The sequence below is a fragment of the Stylophora pistillata genome, chromosome 6, assembly GCF_964205215.1.
Source record: "Stylophora pistillata chromosome 6, jaStyPist1.2, whole genome shotgun sequence".
NCBI classification, from domain to species: domain Eukaryota; kingdom Metazoa; phylum Cnidaria; class Anthozoa; order Scleractinia; family Pocilloporidae; genus Stylophora; species Stylophora pistillata.
In genome coordinates this window covers 3,929,423-3,951,354 of record NC_142524.1, presented here as the reverse complement: position 1 = coordinate 3,951,354, position 21,932 = coordinate 3,929,423, and the positions used below count along the sequence as shown (strand labels likewise).

Genomic DNA, 21,932 nt, shown 5'->3' with positions numbered 1-21,932 from the left:
AGCTTAAACCAATCGCCATTTGGTTACTCAAGGTATCTTGCATTTTTTTCTGTTTGCCTAAAATGTGCAGGCCTATTGGCCTCTGTGACAATTTTTCTTGAACGAGCGTTGTAAAAATCTTGCTTTTTTCCCCCTCAATTAAGTAGCGCTCTCTCTTGAATTTGACGCGGCAACCCGTAAAATTGTTTCAGAGTAGCATATCAGCTGCAATTTGACTCAAGCTATCTTCAAAGAAATTCATCATTGTGTTGCAATTTCAATATTATTTTTCTCATTTGAAAATCTGTCAAAGAAATTTTTGTTCTCTGTAATATTTAATTGAGAAACAGATCTTGGTCCACCTTGAGTAAATACGCTGTTAACTCAGGTTTAGAATTAATTTTACTCGTATTTTTATATTATTATATTTCGCAACAAGTACAAAAAAAACAAATAAAACGGACCAAACACAAATTTTTTAAAACTTGCGAGAGGTTGAGTTTCATAATATATACCTATTTTAAACCTTCGAAGGTGTAGTCAAACCATTTACTGCATTTAAACCTTTATAAGATAAATTGTTTACCACAATGCTGTAATGGTCAAACTGCTGCGAAGACGTCAAATTTGTTGGGCTTCTATTCTTGTCTCCACTTAAAAGTTCGCATAAAAATTTGCCATTCTGATTTGGAGACAACCCAATGTTCAACGAGTAACAGGTTTGTTGAGAAACACAAGGAAACACGCATTCGTCGGCTTGAAGCACTCCATAGGAAAAGGCTCGCGAAGATAATTGCAGATAGTGAAACTTGTGAACCTTAAAATTTGCGTAGAACAGACCATTATCTGTTCGCTTTATAGCATGATTACCTTGGGTTATATCCTGATTTTGCTGTGTTGCAGGAAGATTTTGCACCAACATGACTGTAAATAACAAATTAATGCGACGCATTTCACCCACATTTGTGAACTCCAACATTTTCGCAAGACACAGCATCTTCTGCTCGCTTTAAAACATAACTACCTTTGCTTAAATGTCGTTTTCTTGCTGTTAGACGTAAATTTTGGCCAAAATTGACCGAAAACTGCAAATAGATGCAACTCATTGTAGCCTTTGGTCATAGATAAATTGTTCACGCACATCAGCAGTTGAAAAGCAGGTGTGTTAGAGACAAGACGTATAATTAATAACTTGGCGCCAACAGTTGAAAGTAGTCATTGAAACTCTTGTGAACAGTTTTCTCACCGCTAAAACAAGATGTTGTTCATTTTTTATGCTGTATATTCATCTCTCTTTGAAGGATCATGTTACATGAACGAAGCTTCGAAGCATGGTTGCAAAGGCATCTTTTTGTTGGATTGTTTTGCTCACGGTAATATCGTGGTAATGGTCAAGCTAAGTCAATCAACGTCTGCGGGTGATTCAATAGGGACCTTAAGAAACCACGACGGCGACGGCAACGAGGACGAGGAAAACCAAGAGATCTAACTGGCAGAACAATAGCTCAGCACGTGCGTTTTGAAACTTTGTACATCTCTTAGCCGTCCTATGCAAAACAATAACGTGAAATCGCCAAAATTTGCGTCGTCTGCGAACCGAAACCGCGACGGCAAATTATTTTAATTTCCATTTGGAACTCAACGGCTACTTTATACGTCATGCTGAAGTTGAGCTGTGGCGCTGTATGGGACAATAGGCTCCTGCAGCCATTTTGAAATTCTAACTAAGAGTAGATATTCGTTTTTTAATCGAGGTCTCTCTTGGCGTCGCCGTCGTGGTTTCTTAAGGTCCCTAATAATCGCTTTTTTAAGTGACGTCAGAGATGAAAGAGACAAGCACGCTAAAATGTTGGTTTGTTGCTCGACTTTATTTTCCTCTGTAAAATTCATGGGAATTCTAATATTCAGGAAATCTTATGCTGCCAAGAAATATCATGTCGAATCTTAAAAGTCTAAAAATCGTCCGTGGAGGATTTTTCAATTAAGAGAAGATGATTTCATTGGTTTTGGGTTTCTTCGTCTTTTGATTGCTCTAGAAAACAGCCAATCGGATACCAAGCTTAAACCAATCGCCATTTGGTTACTCAAGGTATCTTGCAATTTTTCTGTTTGCCTAAAATGTGCAAGCCTATTGGCCTCTGTGACAATTTTTCTTGAACGAGCGATGTAAAAATCTTGGTTTTTTTTCCCCTCAATTAAATAGCGCTCTCTCTTGAATTTGACGCAGCGACCCGTAAAATTGTTTCAGAGTAGCATATCAGCTGCAATTTTCATTTCATTTAGGATCTCTCCAACTCATAAATATCTTGAAATCTTGAAATATCAATCATTGCGTATGTATCCCCTCCTCCTTTCTTTTTCACGGCCCAATCCACAGAAAAAAGGAAATCGGATCATGATTTTGACCTCGGTATTTCAAAACGATACAAATCAAAAAAGGTGAACAAAAAAACGCGTGCTTGTGTCACTCGACTGTTGTGGTTAAAAGTTGCTATGAGTATTTTCCATTCTTTAATAAATCAGGAACACATCTCTCCCATTCCTTGTGTTACTCAGCAGAGCCATAGTAGGGTCTGTTTTCAAAAAGCTATTGACCGTGGTGATGGATGGATGATACATCCTGATTATCTATCGAAGTTTACTAAAGAGAAAAGGTAAGTCTGAGCTTAAGTCATGCATTTTTGTCTGAACATGATATCCGTTAGAGGGAAAGGTCTCTATCATCTAATTTTTTAAGACATTCAATATAGAAACAGAAAGTATATTGATACGCAGGAATTCCCTCTCTTTAATTGTAGAGTCAAGAACGAACAGGTTAAATGAAGATCGAAAGGAAGACACAGCAGCGAGCAAAGAGAACTCGTCCTTATAAGCTAAAAGAGAAAATCCCAGCACCGTCTTTAAAGAAGAATATTCCAGAGACTTTACAGCCAGGAATGACTGTAGACCAAATGTCTGCAAAGACATGTCCATTGAACACACTGGTAGAATCTAACACAGTGGTGTCGAAAGTATCACTTACTGGTACAGAAAAGAGTGGAGTTTGATGTGATAGCAGTTTTCAATACAGGGAAATGAACGTAAATAGCAGATCATGTACATTTCTAAACCTAACATTAATATTGTCATAAATAAAATTCGACAAAAATTTTTTGCAAAATGATTTTATTTTGTCTTTGTTTCGCGTAAAATTACACACATACTATCCTCCTACTACAGTGGTCACGCGGTATTCATTCCCTCCTCTTTCTCATCATCATCATCATTAGCATCATCGATTTCATCCAATAACGGTTTTTTATCAGACGATTCAGTAAGAATTTTCTCCTGTCCACGGCTGCCTCTAAAGGCTCTTTCCGATCCATACCGTCTTCATTCATCAATCGTCGAGCGGTATGCATGACTTGCCTGTGTATTTTATCCTGTTTAATAAGGTTATACCACTTTAGACGATGAAAGTATAACCTTCTAAACTTACGCCTAGCTAAAGGTAAGAGCGAATTGTCATTCTCGGATGTCCCATCTTTTTCTTGTTCCTATTCTTCTTGTTCAGCCAAAGTTGTTTTCATATCATCTTTCACTTCCTGTTTCAATTCATCCCAAGGATTCATTTTGTCATTATCATACGAAAAGCCAGCATGGTCGAGTGGTCTGCGTGTCGGACTTAAAATCCGTCGCTCCCGGGTTCAAGTCCCGCCCTGGCCACTACTTGGATTTCTTTCACGGTAGCCCCGAGTTTCAGATCCTCGGCAATCCTTGTAATATAGCCAATTGGTTTGCCTTCGGCCAGTTGGGATTCTTAACAATGTCATTTTCAATTTGAATTATTTTTTTAAGTTATTTCGGAGAAAACCTGTAAACTAGCTTCTAGCTAAGTGTTTCTCCACGTTAAACTAGTTATTTTATTTAATTTTTTATTTTTATTATTTAATTTTTTTATTTTTTATTATCATTGTCTTCACCGTCATCATCATCATTGTCTTCCTCGTCACCTTCATCATCATTGTCTTCATCATCTGCGCTCTCAGGATCTTCATCACTTTCTTCCTCTTTTTCTTCTTTGTCTTCTAGTGGATCGCCAAAGACATCTAGATCCCGAGAACTCTCAATCATGATCAGACACTATGATTTCTCTTATTCTCACGATGTGTACGTGCTGGTGGTTGTTCCTAAATGATTTCTGACCAATGCGTAGGAATGTTTTTAAAGTTTCACTTTTCTTGGATACAGTCGCATACATCCTTCATGTGTCAAAAGATGACTAAATACGCGGTGAGCATCCTTACTAGCAGGATGTAAATCCAGGGTGATATACCCATGGGGTCGTTGAGTTGCCTCAGAATACACTCGCATAATATCTTGCCATTCCATGGGAAACGAATGTAACAATAAATTTTTAAGGCCCAATTGATCACGTGGGTTCTTGAAAGAAACCACGTAATGAGCATTCCTTGAAATACTTTTAGCGTATTTGCCAGGTGGAAACATATCTTGACAAAGATAGATAGTGTTACGATGATGAGAATGTTTGGTGAAAAGGTGTGGCACTTCTTTATCGTTTCCTCCTTCTGTCATAAGATCATCCATGACCAGTAATCCACCATCTATTGGGAACCATTGCTTTAACTGTTCTTCATCAGGTAGGTTATCGTGAAATTTTATACCATGTTGATGCATCTCACGGCATCCATCTTGCCAAGCACCGTAACAGTAGTGAATGACGGGAGGTGGTGACACAAACAATCCATCCAAATGTTGTAGCAGTAATGATTTTGTGAAGCAAGTTTTACCGCATCCCAAAGGTCCCACGATTAATATGCTACTGGGTGTTTTGAATTTGAAACCCTCAAACCACTTTGTGATAGATCGAACGACTGGGTCGGGTCTGTAGTCACAGGTGGATTGGAATCGTTATTCACAGTTAAAGGGAACCATTGACTTGGATTGATCCTTGAGTTCACACATGAATTTTTCTCGTGACGCTCTTTGTTATCCAAACGCGTGAATGCTCTATTGCAGTAGCGGCGAATGTGTGGCATTATCCGATCAGAAGTTTAACGGGGTAATACGACTCATATTTCGTGTCACAGCGATACTAATGAAAAAATGTAAGAATCTCTGCTTTTTATTCATAACATTCATTATCACTGACTCACCCCTTTCCCTAACCTATCACCGCCACATACACCACTAACACTATAGGTTTACAATATGTTTTATTTACTTTCCACCAATGTACAGAATGTTTTGATTTCACAGTTTTCACCCTTGTACATGATATCTTTGTTCTCGCTAGAGTTTCAGATTGTATATAACTTGGCACAGAGTTGATTGTATTTTTTCTCTAATTCAGCTAATTCAGTTTTCACCCGTGTGTAAGATATCTTTGTTCTCGCTAGAATTTGAGATTTTGTCTAACTTGGCACAGAGTTGATTGTATTTTTTCTGTAATTCAGCCAATTCAGTTTTCACCCATGTGTGGTGAGATATCTTGGGTGTCTTTTCTTTCCTGCCCTCCAGCTCTTGCCACTCCCTTTGTCGCTGTTGTAGCAAGGATTGATATCTTTGTGTGCAATAAGATTCTTTTCAATCTCTTGAATCGCTTGATCTAAGACCGTACATTCTACTTGATGGTATGCCTCATTGACACGGTTCTGAGCTTCAGGACTTTGCATCTTAGGGTAACTTTTCATTGATTTCAATCTTTTGGGAAACGTTCCATTCTCAGCATGTCTTTTATATTCCTTCAACACATTTTCCTAATACTTTACGCGAGCATGAACAGTATGCATTTTTTGTCGATACGACTTTAGAACCGCGGAAAGATGCTGAGTACTCGCCATTGTCCGCATTCTACGTGAGCAGGTAAGAAATGAGTGTGGAAGCATACATCCTTCTCCGTTATGTAAACTTTAAAAGAACGCACACTTTGAAATATTAAGTATAATAATTCAAAGTGTGCGCTCATATAGAACCAAGTGTTTCTTTTTCTTATTTACGAATCGGAACTGTCCATCTCGTTCATGTAGTATCGTATATTTTCTGTTCCTCCTCCTCTTTCCTCCTCCTCCTCCTCTTTCCTCCTTCTCCTCCTCCTCTTCTTCCCTCCTTCTCTTTCCCTCTCCTCTTTCCTCCTTCTCCCCTTTTCTCCTCCTCTCTTTCCTCCTCCTCCTCCTCTCTCCCCCTCCTCTTTCCCCCTCCTCTTTCCTCCTCCTCCTCTTTCCTCCTCCTCCTCCTCTTTCCCCCTCCTCTTTCCTCCTCCTCCTCTTTCCTCCTCTTCCTCTTTCCTCCTCCTCCTCTTTCCTCCTCCTCCCCTCTTTCCTCCTCCTCTTTCCTCCTCCTCTTTCCTCTTTCTCCTCTTTCCTCCTCCTCCTCTTTCCTCCTCCTCCCTCCTCCTCCCCCTCCTCCTCCCCCTCCTCCTCCTCTTTCTTAATTTTTATGTGTTCAAAGTGATAGATAATTTTATTTACACTCTTCCCTTTTCTTTCTTCCTCTTTCCTGCTCCTGCGCGCGCGTCCGGAATGCGGTCGCGTACCGACCGTGGCAATGTTTCCACGTTTTAGTAGTGGTACCTTGAATGCTTCGTAACATGTAAAGCAAGTCAGTATCATCTGAGCTAAAGTCGTCTTTGGATTATGCTCCTTATAATTCTTCTAATCGCTTTATCACATATAGATGTCGTTTTGTGTAAAAATTGCTTGTATATATGTACTTGCCATGTTGCCTCTCTTTTAACTTTTTCATATTGTGTTTAAACGGAGTATCCAGGAACGGTTTGATTGTATTTATCCTCTCTTCGACTTCTATGTGGGGGTGGATTTCAGTGAGGTACACCACTTGTCTGATTGGATGAAATCGAACTTTCTTCATCATCACTTTGGTCCCGTGTATGATCAGACCATTCTGACTCATAGCCACTCTTATACACCCATTGCTAGATTTCCATTGGTCTATCATTGATTGACACATTCATAACTCAGAAAAAAATCGGAGACAATTTTGACCGACAGATCATTGACTTTGATCCCAAAAAATGTAACGATGCTATGACTTGATTAAAATTTGATGAACAGATAATAATGAGACTACCTAGGTTAGAACGCCTGCTGTCATTTCGTACTTTCCCCGGTTTGTCTGCTCTATGTTTCATTTTTCCCGAGAATTGTCAATGTTCATGAGCATGGTGCTTTGTTTTTGAATAACCTTATCCCTCGATTTTTTTTCTGATAAGTTTTTAATGTATGAAACGGGGGATTTAATAGCTTCTCTTGGAGTCAAGTCATTGAATTGCGTTGATGTATCGTTGTTATTTTTTTTTACCTCACTTGCGGAATTTTGTAGGGAACTTAAAGTCAAACACTTTCGTCACTGCTAGTAAACGGACTCACACCTTACATTTTTATTTTATTAATTAAGATTTGTTTATGAACTAAACATTTTTATTGAGGAAAAAGCTATCGCACGTTTTTGCCTTCAACGGACCATTGTTCATTTTCCGAGAATTTTGAATACTCATTAGAATTGTAGAGCGAATTTAAAATATCCCTTTTTCCGTTTTCTGAGAATTTTGAATCTTCATGAACTGATCCACAAGGCGAAAAACTTATTTAAGTTGTCCTAAACGTGGATTAATCCCGTCTTAAATTTAAGTTTTCTAAGTTTAAGTTGAGGTTTAAGCAGCTTCTACACCGGTTTAAGTCTGCCTTAAACTGAGCTTATGCTATCTTAAGGCTAAACTTTAATGTAGGTTTAAGCTGACATTAAAGTGCACCTAAACCCAAAACTTTTTTTTCGCTTAACGAAATAAGCGTTTTTTTTTTTGGAGTATTTCTGTGCAAAATTTTTTTTTATTTGCTCAAATCTTCAATTTTCTGTGCCCAGTCAAAATACGGAAAATCGGCCGCCATCTTGCCCCACGACCGAGTTTAAAGAGGAATGGCTCTAGCGGGTAATGTGACGTCAAATCGAGAACACGAAAGTCTGCATTTCACCCATTTTTACTTGTTGGGAAGGTTGTAGTCGATATTGTCCGAAAATATGCCGACTAAGTGTGTTGTAGAAGGATGTAGCAATGTGCGAAATTTGCAAGAGGGTATCGCGCTTCATACATTCCTCATACAACACACCTAGTTGAAGCGAGGTTGATATCCACCGACACTGAAGTGAATGGTTATTTCAGTAGTTATTAGAAAAATGAGATAGTCATTTTTAGTAATGTTTCTTTTCCTTATGGACTCTTATTCCTAATGTGTTTTCTGTCATAGGAATCATTTATCATCCGCAAATTAATATTAACTTTTCTCGACGAACAGAATATTTCAATGTTTCGAAGCTTCTTGTGGTTCAGGAAAGAAGACGATTGGGGTGGAGAAGGAGTTACTCTTGATAAACATTTCCCTGTAGACTTTTCTGTAATGTTTTTTTTGTTTTTGCCTCTCTTTGTCTTTCCTTATTGTCTTTTACAATCACTCACGAGACTTCCTCGCGATTGTGCTTGCCTTTTAGCCGACACAGTTCGATTCAGAAAACTTTGTATTAGATCGAAGCCTCGGGGCTAGCTTCCCATGTTAGTATATGACTGTGTATGTATTAGCTCAAGGATATATATTTTGGGCAAGAAATTGTACAGTAATTTTTTATTTCAATCATTGCTTGTATAGACTTATCTAAAGTAAGTTTAACGCCAGAGATGTTCTGATTCGTATGGGTCAATAAATACAATTTGGCCTTCTTTGGAAGACTACTTGATTAACTGTTATTAACCCATTTAAAGAGTCCTTGTATCATTGTTTTCCTACATGTACTGACCTCATCGCAACCGGCTTTTTATTTCATGTTTTGCTTTATACTGTCATTTTGTAATAAATGATATATAACCGTATTAAGGATAGGTCAGCACGCTTGTAATGATCTTTTAAAGAGTAGACAACTTTTTCTGCTGAATCAGTCAACCGAACATTGTCCCGGAAAGATTTGTTGTAGTGACTACAAATGCTGTATTCACCTGCCAGCAGAGCGAGCGCTGTGCCTCAATTTGAATCGAAATCTCTGAAAAGTACCGCTAGTTGTTGAACATCCAGCCGCCTTTAAAGGAGAGGGCGTTCGTGCGATCATTAAATTCTTGATGAACAGTTACAGAAGATTTGACTCGGCGCTTCCTCTTGAAATATCGTTGCAGCACCAAGCGTTGAATCACAGAGCCCGAGAGTCAGGTTTCTTCTGAAGAGATGAAAAGTGCAGGTTTAATTTAGAATTGCAACTTCGTTCACACATCTTAAAGATTAAAGACGTTACGCGCGCCTGCATTCCGACCGCTTTATTGAGTTGGCCATTGCTCTTTGTTCCAATCCCAGACGAGAGGCCATTCAGGCATGCGCGGAAGTCTGACTTATCAAGAGGTGCTCTTAATTTGGACGATTTCAAGATGGACTGCGCCAACTTATATCTCTTCAAGACACTTAGGTCAACCTATCAGATTGCCTCGTCTTAATTACCCACAAGCACCTTGGTGACGTGACAATGCTGTTTGGATGATAGCTTTTATCACTAGGCATTTTTGGTCGTGATGGAACCAAGACCTTGCCTTAAAAATGTTTTAAAAAATATGTTTTAAAAAAAATGTTCGCCTTCACGTGATACATGCACGAACCTTCGGTTTTTGCGCCTCGATGCTCTACAATTAATCAACAGAACTGTAAAGTTGTGTGAAAATTATATATAAAGTTGTTGCTTTTAATCATAAAGCAAAAGCAAACAGTTATTTTTTTGAGGGGAGAGCGTTTTCATTTGCTAACACGGCGCTACTTTGGTAGAATGGTTGCAAAGAAAAAAATGATATGGGCGGGGTGGTGGAAGGGAAGGGAGGGGAGGTACCGATGCCAATCTCTCTCTCTTTTGTTTCGCAATCTTTTCTCTAAACCAAATTTTTTCGGCCGCAGATCAAGCTAAACCTGGCAAATCACATTGATGATGAAACGTCTTTTAAAGATATCACGAATAATCGAATAGATAATGCAAAGGAAGTAATTATACAGTATGACATACCTGGGGAAGTATATAACTCCAGCCTCATGGAAATGTGGCTTTGCCATTCAGTTGGTTTTACCCGTAAGAATCGCGCTGTGATTGGTGGATCCAATAGATGATAGACAACGGTATCTCGGTCGATATTGCCCTCAAAAACCTTACGTGTCAACACAGTTTCATAGGAAAAAAAAAACATGATCTCAAAAGAAATATACTTAACAATGAGCTTATTAATGGACTCATTACTCAACTGATAACTCACTGCATTGTTTGAAAGCAAGGACAAAGAGAGGTTTGAGTTAAGACGAAGAGTAAAGACCAGGATATGACAAAAGATGCCCTCTGAAGCTTATTGCGATAATTGCAACGACCTTAGGTCTTCTCTACATCTTTTTCAGTCCGTGGGAACCTTAAGCCATCCTGTCAGCTTTGCCGTGCTGATGAGGCTTAATACGAGTGAAACAGCTGTCCTCAATCATCGGCATGGTGGCTAACTTGGTGGGCTAATTATTGCATCAATTCCTTTTTGGTAGAGCACACCTGGCGTTCCAGCCTTTGTCAATGACATTTTAATGCGTTTTCTGCGGCTTTAACATGTCCATTTTTTAATTTCTTTACAATCATTTTGTCACCAAAGCCGCATCCCACAGGTGTGCAATATTTGAAACCTTAGGCAGTTTACTTCTGTTAGAGTTTTCACGGTAGTCTTGTTAGCGTGGGGTAACACCGCTTAGTCGATGTCTCAAGGCGAATGGGCTGCTTCGAGAAACACCAAGTTAGCTATCTGTCTCGTCCCAACCTTCTCTCCTCACGCCTCTTTCTCTCTCTCTTTGCTCCACAGCAAGGGATTGCCAAAATTCTGAACCCGTGTCTCCTGAACCCTTGAATCAGTGAATGCTTCGAATAACTTCGCTAAAACTTGTGTGTCAATATGAAAACTTACCACGTCAGAGGAATCTCCTTGTCTCTGATAAAACAGAAATGATACTCCATCATTGCTGAATTGTAGCTTATATTTCTTCACCCACTGTGGTGTCGAATAACCATTCCTCCCTTGTGTTGCAATGTAGGTCACACTGGTGATTTTACGAAGGTCAACCTGTAGCCATTGGTTCAAATCATTCGTCAAAGATGACCAGGCACCAATCCCTTTCGAAAGTCCCAGGTTCTTTGTATGGAGGCGTGCACGCGCAGGGCTGTGGTAAACATTCCAAATCGAAGAAGCGGTAAGTTGTGAATCAGTGATGGTACCACTTTCAATGCCAAGAGCTCGCATGTTTTCTGGAGGGTTAAGAAGGTAACACGTAAGTAAGCTCATTGGGAATTGTGGTTACTTTTCTTTGCTTTTCATTTCTTTTTTCTTTCAGGGAAATAGAGAAACCGCGCGGTGGCCATTTGGGAATTAGAAATCAGGCGCAGGAAGCTTTTTGCTACACACATTGGCAAGAATGCAGCAAAGCGCTGGAAAGCAGAAATTACACAGCACAGAAATCTGGTGACCCACTGCTAGACACAGCATGTGGCCATGATTCTTGAAGCAGACCTCAGCCTATTTCCGGCGCCTTTCGACAGAGATACACACACTGGTTAGTCTCGACAAGCTATCGCCCTTTCGTTCCCCTTTAGTGACATGGCCGCCAACTCTATATTCGGCCTACCCGCGAACAGCCCATTTCAGTACTAGCTTGCAATTGAAAATGCGTCTATAAATTGCAAATGAACACAGAAAGCTGGCCTACCCAAACAGCCGTACAATTCAATCCTCGTGGAGATGTGGTTGTGCCATTCTGTGGGTATCAACCGGAGATATCGAGCTTTGATGGGTGAGATAACAGGGTTTTTCACAACTGTATCTCGGTCACTGTTTCCAACAAAAACCTAATGATTGGAAATACAATGGTGAAGAATTCTGAAAAGAGTTTCTATTCTATTCTATCTTAAAGTTATTTTGTGTTTCGAATATGCCTGTTAGCTTTGATAAAGAAATAACTCAATCATAAATATTACTAGGAAAAAAAACGGTTTAACTTTTGATTGAAAAACTCGAACTGTAAAGCCATGGCGAACATCACGAGCCCACAAAACACTTTGATCCCGTCCAAGGAAAAGGTGCACGTCTTGTCTGTTCACTAGTCTCCGCATTGATTTCGCTAAATGATCGGAGGTGTTTGGTCCCCCATCCTATTCTCTCCAGGAGAGGTTATCATAATAGCTAGGCTTAGCCACAAGTTGCTCGTTAACTTTCGGCAACTTTTGAGATTTTGAGCAACTTTTTAGAATTTTGGCAACTTTTAGAATTTTCGGCATCTTTAGGCTTTTTGAGGTTCTTTGAGGCCACTTTCTTCACGTTTTGAGCCACCTTGGTCAGTTTTCGATAGACATTTATTCAATTTATTCTAAAATACAATAATTAGCCCCCCCATTGGTTGATTTTTGGGATGCCTTATCACGAGGTCAACGGTATCACGTTGCACGTTTTTCAAGATGGCGGACTATTACAGTGACTATTTGTTGATCAAGTGAAATGGAAAGAACCTCTGATATTATCATTGGAGTTTGACAAATAAAGTTTTGATAAGAAGCAGTGTGCGAATTTTTAATCTTGAACACCCAAAAAGGTACGAAAAGCAAAACAATTTTGGCAACTTTTCGGAAACTTTTTGGAAATTCAGCAACTTTTCGGCAACTTTTTGAAAAAAATAGCAACTTTTTGGCAACTTTTAGGCACTTTTATCGGCAACTTTTTTGGGATTCATCGGCAACTTGTGGCTAGGCCTAACAATAGCCCATTTCCGAATTATCCTTGGCCTCATTTTCAAAACGAGTCCTGGTGCTTATCCTTTCATATGATAATAAGTTTTCATTCACATGCAAATTAAACTCATTTTCACAAGAATGGTTGAGCACCAGGCCTCGTTTTGAAAATGAGGCCAAGGGCAATTCGAAAATGAGCTAGTTGACTTCTAAAGCTAATTCCTTTTTGGAGCATTTCCCCTCTCGCTGACTGACTAATGCTATCCTCTAGAAATTGATTGAGATTGACCATATTGTCTATTGTTAGTTTACACCTCTATTCAGATAAACGGCTTTTCCTTGGTCAAAACATGGCAGAATTGGTGAATCGTTCATGATTTTTTAGCAAATAAAACTCAGCCGAGACAAAGTACTTCCGTTCGTTTTAGTTAGCTACGCCAACAAGAACATAAACAATGTCGCTCTTTTTCGCTCAAACGCTAGCGGTCTAACCTTGTCGGAGCTCTCCCCGTCTTGCTTAAACACCTGGAAGGTGCTTCCATTATTACTGTACTGCAGCTTATACTTGGTTACCCACTGTTCATACATATTTCGTCCTTGTGTTGCTAGAAATGTAACGGTTGTCTCAATTCTTAGATCAACTTGAAACCACTGATTCACGTTATTCCTGCCCGCGACCCAACTGCCAGCATGCGACCCGGAGATTTCTTTGAAGTGCAGTCTCCCTTGGTTTGGAGCATGATTCCCGTCATACTGGGACGAAGCCGAGATCTGCGCAGATGTAATTCGGTAGTCTTCCATTCCCAAAGGCGCTGAACAGACTAATAAGGAAAGTGAATAGAAATTACACGGTGAAAACAGTTTGAATTCGTTTAATTAAGCATGAAAATGGCTTCGGGCAGGATGCCTAATTCTCTCACAAAATTTAATTGCGTAGCGAAAAAATAACAGAACTAACATGTAATATTAGCACTAAAACGTAAACGAGCTGGTTTTTGTTAAACGAAATTACGCGAGCCTATATTCGCAGGGAATATCGCCCTTACTTCCTTGTTTGTATCAGGGCGAACCTTAGAAACAAAAGTTTCATTATTTACTTTCTATGTGACTGTGTTTCTCAGGGTGGCCATTTGAAGTATTTGAGCTGATTAAGGCCACTCTCGTTCTCGTTGCTGAAGGCCAGGACCAGTTTTGTTTTTAACTGAAATTTTTTCGACCATCAAGGAAGGTTCTGACTCTCTGGTGTTTTGAAAGAAAGTTCCATTTACTCAGACAACAAAACGGTGAACTCTTGCCCGTTTACATACGACATCAGATCCAACTGGACATAGGAAACGATTAGATTAGTTTCATAACAGTTTTTTTTTTAATTATAATTTGACCTAAAAGTGCATGTATGTATTTATGTATTTACAAGACTAGTTTTTGCTGTTATTGCAGAATCTTTTACACTCTTCAAAGATTGAGAAAAACTCAAGGTCTTCATTGAATGTAGAAATTTGGTTAAATCATGTTTCGAACGAAAACAAGAGGGTGAATGCCACATTATCATGTTTCCTTTCTTGAAAGGTGTATTAAAATACTAATTTCTTTGTCTACTTTACAATATGGTTTATTGAAATCCTTTGATTTTTTTAAGTTAGCTCAATGGATAGAGCGCTAGACTTGTGCGGGAGGTCGAGGGCTCGAGCCCCGGCCGGACCAACACTCAAGGTCTTAAAATAATTGAGAAGAATTTGCTGCCTTTCTAATAACATCAAGAAAAGGTTAGATATTCCAGTCTTCTCGGATAGGGACGAATAAATGGAGGTCCCGTCTCCTGCAGGGTTAGGGGTTGGAGACGTTAATTTCCCACGTACTAGATTACTGTGTGATGGATGTCCTCCCCTGGGGTGCGATGGGTGGGTTAGTACACAGGGCGCCATTTAAACCAGTCTTAGCTGAATTGGACCTGCCTGTAAAACTTATAACTTTAACATAGCGTTTTCCTTTTACCGTTTTTAAAAAACAGGAATTAGAACTATTATCATTATTAATATTATGATTTTTTCCCTCGTTCTTTAAAGTTCAACTAGTAAACGAAACATGCACCATTTGGTTTTTTTAGATCTTTTGTTAGTGGACATTTTCATGTATTTTTCGATTTTTAAAGATTTTATCTTAATTTGTTTGTAAATATTTTTGATGATTAGAGTGAATAAAATTATTATTAAAAATTTTTTATTACTATTATTATTATAATTATTTTTCTATTATTACCATTATTATTATTTACCCATCTATCTATGTTTTTATGCTCACCTTTGCTGCAATAACGACCCCGATAGCCAGGGGTGCAAATACAACTATAAGTATTTTCTTTGTAATTGGGGATACAAGTTCTGTTATTTTTGCATGGATCATTCGAGCAGGGCGACTGCAATCGAAAGAAAAGCAAGGGTAAACTCAAAATCTTTCTAATTATGGATTAAAACAACAGATTAATTAAAATAAGGTTCAGCATGACCTGTATTTCCACCGGCGTTCCGGCTTCTTGAAGAAAGTCAAATTGTTTTCAAACTCAGGGATCAACCGACGAGGTCTGGCACGAAATTAAAGTTGAAAACAATAGTGCGTCGAATGTAAATCAGGATTTTCCTGAACAAATTGAATTAATTATTGAGAAAATAACGGAGCATGAAATAACATTCTAAAGAAGTAATTGCGAGCCAAAGGGGGATAAGGATAGCTAACGATCGAGAAAAAATAAAATAGGAATTTTTTTAGTCAAGTTTTTCGTAAGAAAACCCAAAAATGAGAGTAGTTTTTTTCAACTCATTTCGTTTTTTCCCTGCACCCGTACTGAGATAGGAAAAACGCTGCACGTTCGTGCAATCTTATACTTGAACGTATATGTTGTAGCTCAATTTTATCCTTGGTTCAAATTTTATTTTCCTTTGTTTGAATTTCATCATCATACATTAGCATGACCGAGAACAAAGGAAAATAAAATTTGAACCAAGTCTAAAATTGAACCACAACATATGTGTTATAACGTGGTCTAAATATAATTTCAAATATGATCTGAAATCTTAATTACCGTTTCAACTCAAACTCATCTGAAAGATTGAATTGGTCTGACGATGGTTTCCAAGCAACAAAACTAAATTGATTAATTTGACTCAAGCTATCTTCAAAGAAATTCATCATTGTGTTGCAATTCCAATATTATTTTTCTCATTTGAAAATCTGTCAAAGAAATTTTTTATCTCTTTAATATTTAGATAAGAAACAGATCCTGGGCCACCTTGAGTAAATACGCTGTTAACTCAGGTTTAGAATTTATTTTACTCGTATTTTTGCCTTATGCAACAAGTATAAAAAATACTAATAAAACGGACCAAACACAAATTTTTTAAAACTTGCGAGAGGTTGAGTTTCATAATATATACCTATTTTAAACCTTTACAAGATAAATTGTTTACCTCAATGCTGTAATGGTCAAACTGCTGCGAAGACGTCAAATTCTTTGGGCTTCTATACATGTCTCCACTTAAAAGTTCGCATAAAAATTTGCCATTCTGATTTGGAGACAACCCAATGTTCAACGAGTAACAGGTTTGTTGAGAAACACAAGAAAATGCGCATTCGTCGGCTTGAAGTACTTCATGGGAAAAGGCTCGTGAAGATAATTGCAGATAGTGAAACTTGTGAACCTTAAAATTTGCGAAGAACACACCATTATCTGTTCTCTTTATAGCATGATTACCTTGGGTTATATCCTGATTTTGCTGTGTTGAGCGAAGATTTTGCACCAACATGACTATAAATAACAAATCAATGCGACGCATTTCACCCACATTTGTGAACTTCAACATTTTTGCAAGACACAGCATCTTCTGCTCGCTTTAAAACATAACTACCTTTGCTTAAATGTCGTTTTCTTGCTGTGTTAGACGTAGATTTTGTGCAAAATTGACCGAAAACTGCAAATAGATGCAACTGATTGTAGCCTTTGGTGATATATAAATTATTCACGCACATCAGCAGTTGAAAAGCAGGTGTGTCAGAGGCAAGACGTATAATTAATAACTTGGTGCCAACAATTGAAAGTAGTCATTAAAACTCCTGTGAACAGTTTTTCACCGCTAAAACAAGATGTTGTTCATTTTTTATGCTGTATATTCATCTCTCTTTGAAGGATCATGTTACATGAACGAAGCTTCGAAGCATGGTCGCTAAGGCATCTTTTTGTCGGTTTGTTTTGTTCATAGCAATATCATGGTAATGTCAAGCTGAGTCAATCAACGTCTGCGGGTGATTCAATAATCGCTTTTTTTAAGTGACGTCACAGATGAAAGAGACAAGCACGCTGAAATGTTGGTTTGTTGCTCGACTTTTTTTTCCTCAGTAAAACTCATGGGAGTTCTAATATTCAGGAAATCTTATGCTGCCAAGAAATATCATGTCGAATCTTAAAAGTCTAAAAATCCTCCTACGTGGAGGATTTTTCAATTAAGAGAAGATGATTTGATTGGTTTTGTGTTTGTTCGTCTTTTGATTGCTCTAGAAAACAGCCAATCGGATACCAAGCTTAAAACAATCGCCATTTGGTTACTCAAGGTATCTTGGATTTTTTTTCTGTTTGCCTAAAATTCGCAGGCCTGTTGGCCTCTGTGACAATTTTTCTTCAACAAGCGTTGTAAAAATATTGGTTTTTCCTTTTTCCCTCAATTAAATAGCGTTCTCTCTTGAATTTGACGCAGCGACCCGTAAAGTTGTTACAGAATAGCGTATCAGCATCAATTTTTAATTTATTTTGGATCTCTCCAGCCCATAAACGTCTTGACATCTTGAAATATCTATCATTGCGTATTCCCCCCCCCCCCCTCCTCTTCTTTCTTTTCCACGGCCCAGTCAACAGAAAAAGAAAATCGGATCATGATTTTAACCTCGGTATTTCAAAACGATACAAATAAAAAAAGGAGAAAAAAAAAACGCGTGCTTGTGTCACTCGACTGTTGTGGTTAAAAGCTGCTATGAGTATTTTCCATTCTTTAATAAATCACGAACACGTCTCCCCCACTTCTTGTGTTACCGCAGCAGAACTACTAGGGACTTTAAGCAATCCACGACGGCTACGGCAGCGAGAACGTGGAAAAACAATAGATCTAATTGACAGAACAATAGCCCATCACTTGCGTTTTAAAACTTTGTATATTTCTTAGCCGTCCTCTGCAAAACAACAACGTGAAATCATCAAAATTTGCGTCGTCTGCGAAGCGAAACCGCGGCGGCGAATTATTTCAATTTACATTTGGAACTCAACGCTACTTTTATGCGTTAGGTTGAGTTTGAGGTCTGGCGCCTTATGAGAAGGTAAACACATGTAGCCATTTTCGAAATTCTAACTAAAAGTAGAAACTCGCTTTTTAATCGATGTCTTCAGTGGCGTTGCCGTCCTGACTGCTTTAGGTCCCTTAAAACGGATTGGACATTTATGTTGATATTATATGAAGTACTAAGTAAGAAACTTTGTGACTCGGATGAGAGCACATGGTTTTTGAGTCGTTAGGAATTCTGGCTTCGTAAAACTGGCAGAACTTTTGGAATGAATTATGGTAAAAAAACACAAATGATGTTGAGTTGAAGTCTCGGCAACACCTTGGTTGTACTGGTCTGAAGTTGTTGCACATCTTCCTATCACTGTAACCAGTTGGAGACAGGAGCCGATTAAACGCAATAAGCTGAAATGAAAAAACAAAAACAAAAACGGTTCACAGCGTGTTGCTGTGGCCCGGTTTATGGTGTTGGGGTAAGAGATGTCCAAGTCAGGAGAAATGCAAAACTCCTCATTAAGACCTCCTCCGCATGGTAATTGATATCCCATATTACGCTATTGGGTTAAGTCAAGTTCTCTTCTGTTGAAACAATCCCTAATAAAGCTTGGCCCGGCTAGTCAATATTATTCTTTAATAAGTGGATAACATTGAAAGAGCGCTCTGTTTGGCTACTCAAACCCCGAATATTCTTTACCATACATCGAATCAGAGTATGGCGTCCAATTTGAATTGCCATTGTTCTGGACTGACTAGCCTCGTCCTCATGCTTAAACACTAAAGGATTGTCATATATGTGAGAGGCTATTGAGTCCAGAAGAATAGCAATTAAAACTGGACGCCATTTTTCGATTCGGTGTATTTACCACCAGATAATTCGCATGGGATCTGCCCCCGAAAATGTTGTAACCTTTGTGGGAAAAAATGGTTAAATCATGTTTTTATGCTAGATTATCTCATTTTTCCAGTAACTACTGAAATAACCATTCACTTCAGTGTCGGTGGCTAGCGGTGGATATCAGCCTCGTTTTTCAGTCGTGGTTCGGTAACTAACCACCCCTGACCCACCTCATGCATTTCTGTAAATAGCTGTTATTTATTACAGCGAAATTTAAACTTATTTTCTTCATTGTCTTTGAATCAACTCTATTTTTACTTTTTTATTGTTGAGTGTGCGCACTACAGCAGTTACAGTAATATTTCCCCTACTGACCTGGGTTGAATTGAATGGTGCAGTTTCTGTCAGCACAATCCATAGCACAGATTGGAAGCAGGGAGGGGTGGTAAGGGATCCTTGGTAAGTGTAGTATGGCGAGCCATTGTTTAAAGCGGGTACAAGATCCTTTAAAAATATTTCGTCTGCTTCTATCACTGGGACACTTTTCCCTGTAATGACAAGGTAGGTAGCAACAGGTAAATAAGTAAAAGAAACCCCATGAACTGTTTACACATTTTCTGATGATCGGCGTTTTTTTGCCCATTGCTCGAAGATTTTACAATGGTTTGGAAAAAAATCGTGTCATTATTAAGAATTTATCACTTAATGAAATAATTGTAAAAGACAAAGTAGGAGTGATATCTTTAGGAATTTGTAGCTATAGGAATTCAAGAACGTTTTACTCTTCTTTAAAAGCTTAAAATTTGAGAGTGCGATCATCTGACTTGCGTAATTATTAATCAATCCCTGGCGATTTCATTATATGGGGAATTTTATGAGATACCTTCAGCGACGATCATTTCAAATTTGATTCGCAGTCTTCCCAGAACTCCATTCGGCTTCGAACTAAGCTAAAATCAAAGTAACATACATTTACATATTGTAAGTAGAATGATGTGGTTTGTTTGATTCTTTGTGTTGTTAGTTACGTACCAAATCATATGATGCGGCTCTAACAGTTTGCGAGAAATTTTCGCTTGTGTGTCGATAGTAAATTGGCATAGCGTTTGTTTTGCTGGTTTAAGTTTTGTGATTGGTCCGTGAAAGAACTCACGCAATCTCCTTAGCCAATCAGAAACAATTACTGAGACCAATCACGACCTGGCCTTTTACGTTTTCCCGCTTTTCAGAACAATAACATTTACATATCTTACCCTTGAGTTCTGATTTGTTCCAAGTGATATTTCTCTTCATTCTGACTAGGTGCCATATATACCTAATGCTTCTGAAAAAATGCTGAAATAAAGCCTTCGTCTCTTTTTGATAGAGAAAAGGTTTCTTTACAATTAACAGGTCAATGCGTCACCAACAAACAAAACAAATACTTTCTAACTCATAAGCATGGAGACTAGGATCTCTTGGGTAAGCCAAAACTGTACCTTAAAAATGCACCAACAACGGTGAGTCCATCAGCCTTGTCCGCAACCCTTGCAAAATCTGTATAAATTGTGTTATAAAACACAAAATGTACCTGAAAATAATCATGTTAAAATCATATACGTTAATATATAGATTTTGCCAAACCTAAAAGCGGAGCTCCCAAGTTCGTAATATTAATGATATCATAAAAGACGTGCATTTGCCAAGACTTGTCTGAGACACACCTCCCTTCGTTTTGATAGTATTCCCTACCTACCCGTGCAATCTGAAGGCACGTACGTACGCACGTACGCTCGGTCAGTCACGTGACAACCAAACGAAAAGAGGTTGACCATATTTCATAGGTGTGGGGCTCTGCTCCACGCGCGCAAAGCGCGCTTGGGAGCCCTGCTATGATTCGTGGACAGATTGACAACAATCTCTGTTTTAGTGAGGCACAAAAATTACTATATGTCCATATGAACCACCGCTAATTCTTGATTGTTGATTTACAAGACTATTTGAACAAGTCAGGTCGGTACAAAGCTCTCCCTTTTTAAAATGGTGGATGGATTATGAGGAATATTTTGAGAAATACCAATAGTTTGGGGATAAACAGTGGAATTGGGAAAACTGTGGCTTAAATAGAGATGTCGTTAATGAGAGGTTCTCGCTGCAGCGATGTGGCCATTTTCGAAGCAGAAAATTAAAATGAGAACAATAACATACATGGATGATATACATATTAAATATATCTTTAAAAACCCGGCTTTAATTTGTAAACTAACAAATAAACAGCAAACACACGAAGAATACCTCAACAGGATACGAACTTCCAGACACTGTGTGTTCTGAGCCTTGGAATGATGAACATCCAAAGTGGAAGTGAAGTTGCTGTAGTTGGTACAAAGTATCCCTCACTGGACCCCCACTGAGGGTGGCAGATCCGAGGGATTTTTCAATTGCTAGGGTGGGGGAGTGGCCATTATTGGTGAATGACCCTGCTACAAGACCACTCTCATTATCAAAATCGATCGTTAGATTTTCCTCCCATATGTTGCTAGCTTTTCAAAGAATAACGGTTGAGATCGATGGGGGACCGGGCTGTACCTGCGCACTGGGGAGCGATGGGGGACCGGGCTGTAGCTGGGCACTGGGGAGCGATGAGGGACCAGGCTGTACCTGCGCAGTGGGGAGCGACCTTGTACAAATCAGAAGGGCCTGGCACTGGGAAAGAAAGGAATGAAACAGCTCTTTATATTTTCAACTAATCCACGGAGCATATACTGGAAATTTTTAAATCGTACTGCGCGAGTTCAAACTCATGAATTTTATGCATATTCCTTCCAAACATACTTACTGAGACTTGTGGACTTTCCATTCCCCCATTGGGGACCTGAAAGTACAAAACGACGATAGCTTAGCGTAACTGAACATAGACAGATGTTGGTGATAAGGCAACATCACCTTTAATGAAAACGGAAAACTTCATAATTACCTTCTGGTGGACCAGCCAGTTCTGTACCAATGACCAACAGAAAGAGCAGTAAGAGGAACAT

At 38.8% G+C, this 21,932-nt stretch overlaps 2 protein-coding genes and 1 pseudogene across 3 annotated transcripts; all 3 read right to left on the bottom strand.

Annotated features, from left to right (window-relative positions):
* Positions 1-4,165: 4,165 nt before the first annotated feature.
* Positions 4,166-5,654, bottom strand: LOC148727803 (uncharacterized). Its single transcript, XM_088763164.1, has 2 exons — positions 5,452-5,654; positions 4,166-4,882 (listed from the first exon to the last, which is right to left on the bottom strand). Exons 1-2 carry the CDS (start codon positions 5,652-5,654, stop codon positions 4,183-4,185), a joined length of 903 nt encoding a protein of 300 aa, XP_088619290.1. The 3' UTR covers positions 4,166-4,182.
* Positions 5,655-8,600: 2,946 nt separating this feature from the next.
* On the bottom strand, positions 8,601-16,770 carry LOC111337816 (lactadherin). Its single transcript, XM_088762476.1, has 7 exons — positions 16,224-16,770; positions 15,061-15,175; positions 13,252-13,580; positions 11,745-11,883; positions 10,949-11,286; positions 10,024-10,162; positions 8,601-9,198 (listed from the first exon to the last, which is right to left on the bottom strand). The coding sequence occupies exons 1-7, from the start codon at positions 16,632-16,634 to the stop codon at positions 9,188-9,190; spliced, it is 1,482 nt and encodes a 493-aa protein (XP_088618602.1). The 5' UTR covers positions 16,635-16,770; the 3' UTR covers positions 8,601-9,187.
* A 261-nt stretch (positions 16,771-17,031) lies between these two features.
* Positions 17,032-21,932, bottom strand: LOC111337799 (carbonic anhydrase-like; annotated as a pseudogene). Its single transcript, XR_016002460.1, has 7 exons — positions 21,872-21,932; positions 21,734-21,769; positions 21,190-21,600; positions 20,394-20,485; positions 19,799-19,860; positions 19,291-19,463; positions 17,032-18,485 (listed from the first exon to the last, which is right to left on the bottom strand). The product of XR_016002460.1 is annotated as a carbonic anhydrase-like (transcript).

Bases quoted from the DNA above. Each gene is read 5' to 3' on its own strand.
- LOC111337816 (XM_088762476.1), bottom strand. From the start codon at position 16,634: ATGCTGTGTCTTGCAAAAATGTTGAAGTTCACAAATGTGGGTGAAATG. The intron at 13,581-15,060 runs GTGAGCATAAAA...TTTCCTTATTAG, and splicing joins GGGTCGTTATTGCAGCAAAG to TCTGTTCAGCGCCTTTGGGA. The intron at 11,884-13,251 runs GTTAGACCGCTA...TCCAATCATTAG, and splicing joins ACGGGGAGAGCTCCGACAAG to GTTTTTGTTGGAAACAGTGA.
- LOC148727803 (XM_088763164.1), bottom strand. From the start codon at position 5,654: ATGCAAAGTCCTGAAGCTCAGAACCGTGTCAATGAGGCATACCATCAA. The intron at 4,883-5,451 runs GTGAAAACTGAA...ATAACGATTCCA, and splicing joins AGATATCTCACCACACATGG to ATCCACCTGTGACTACAGAC.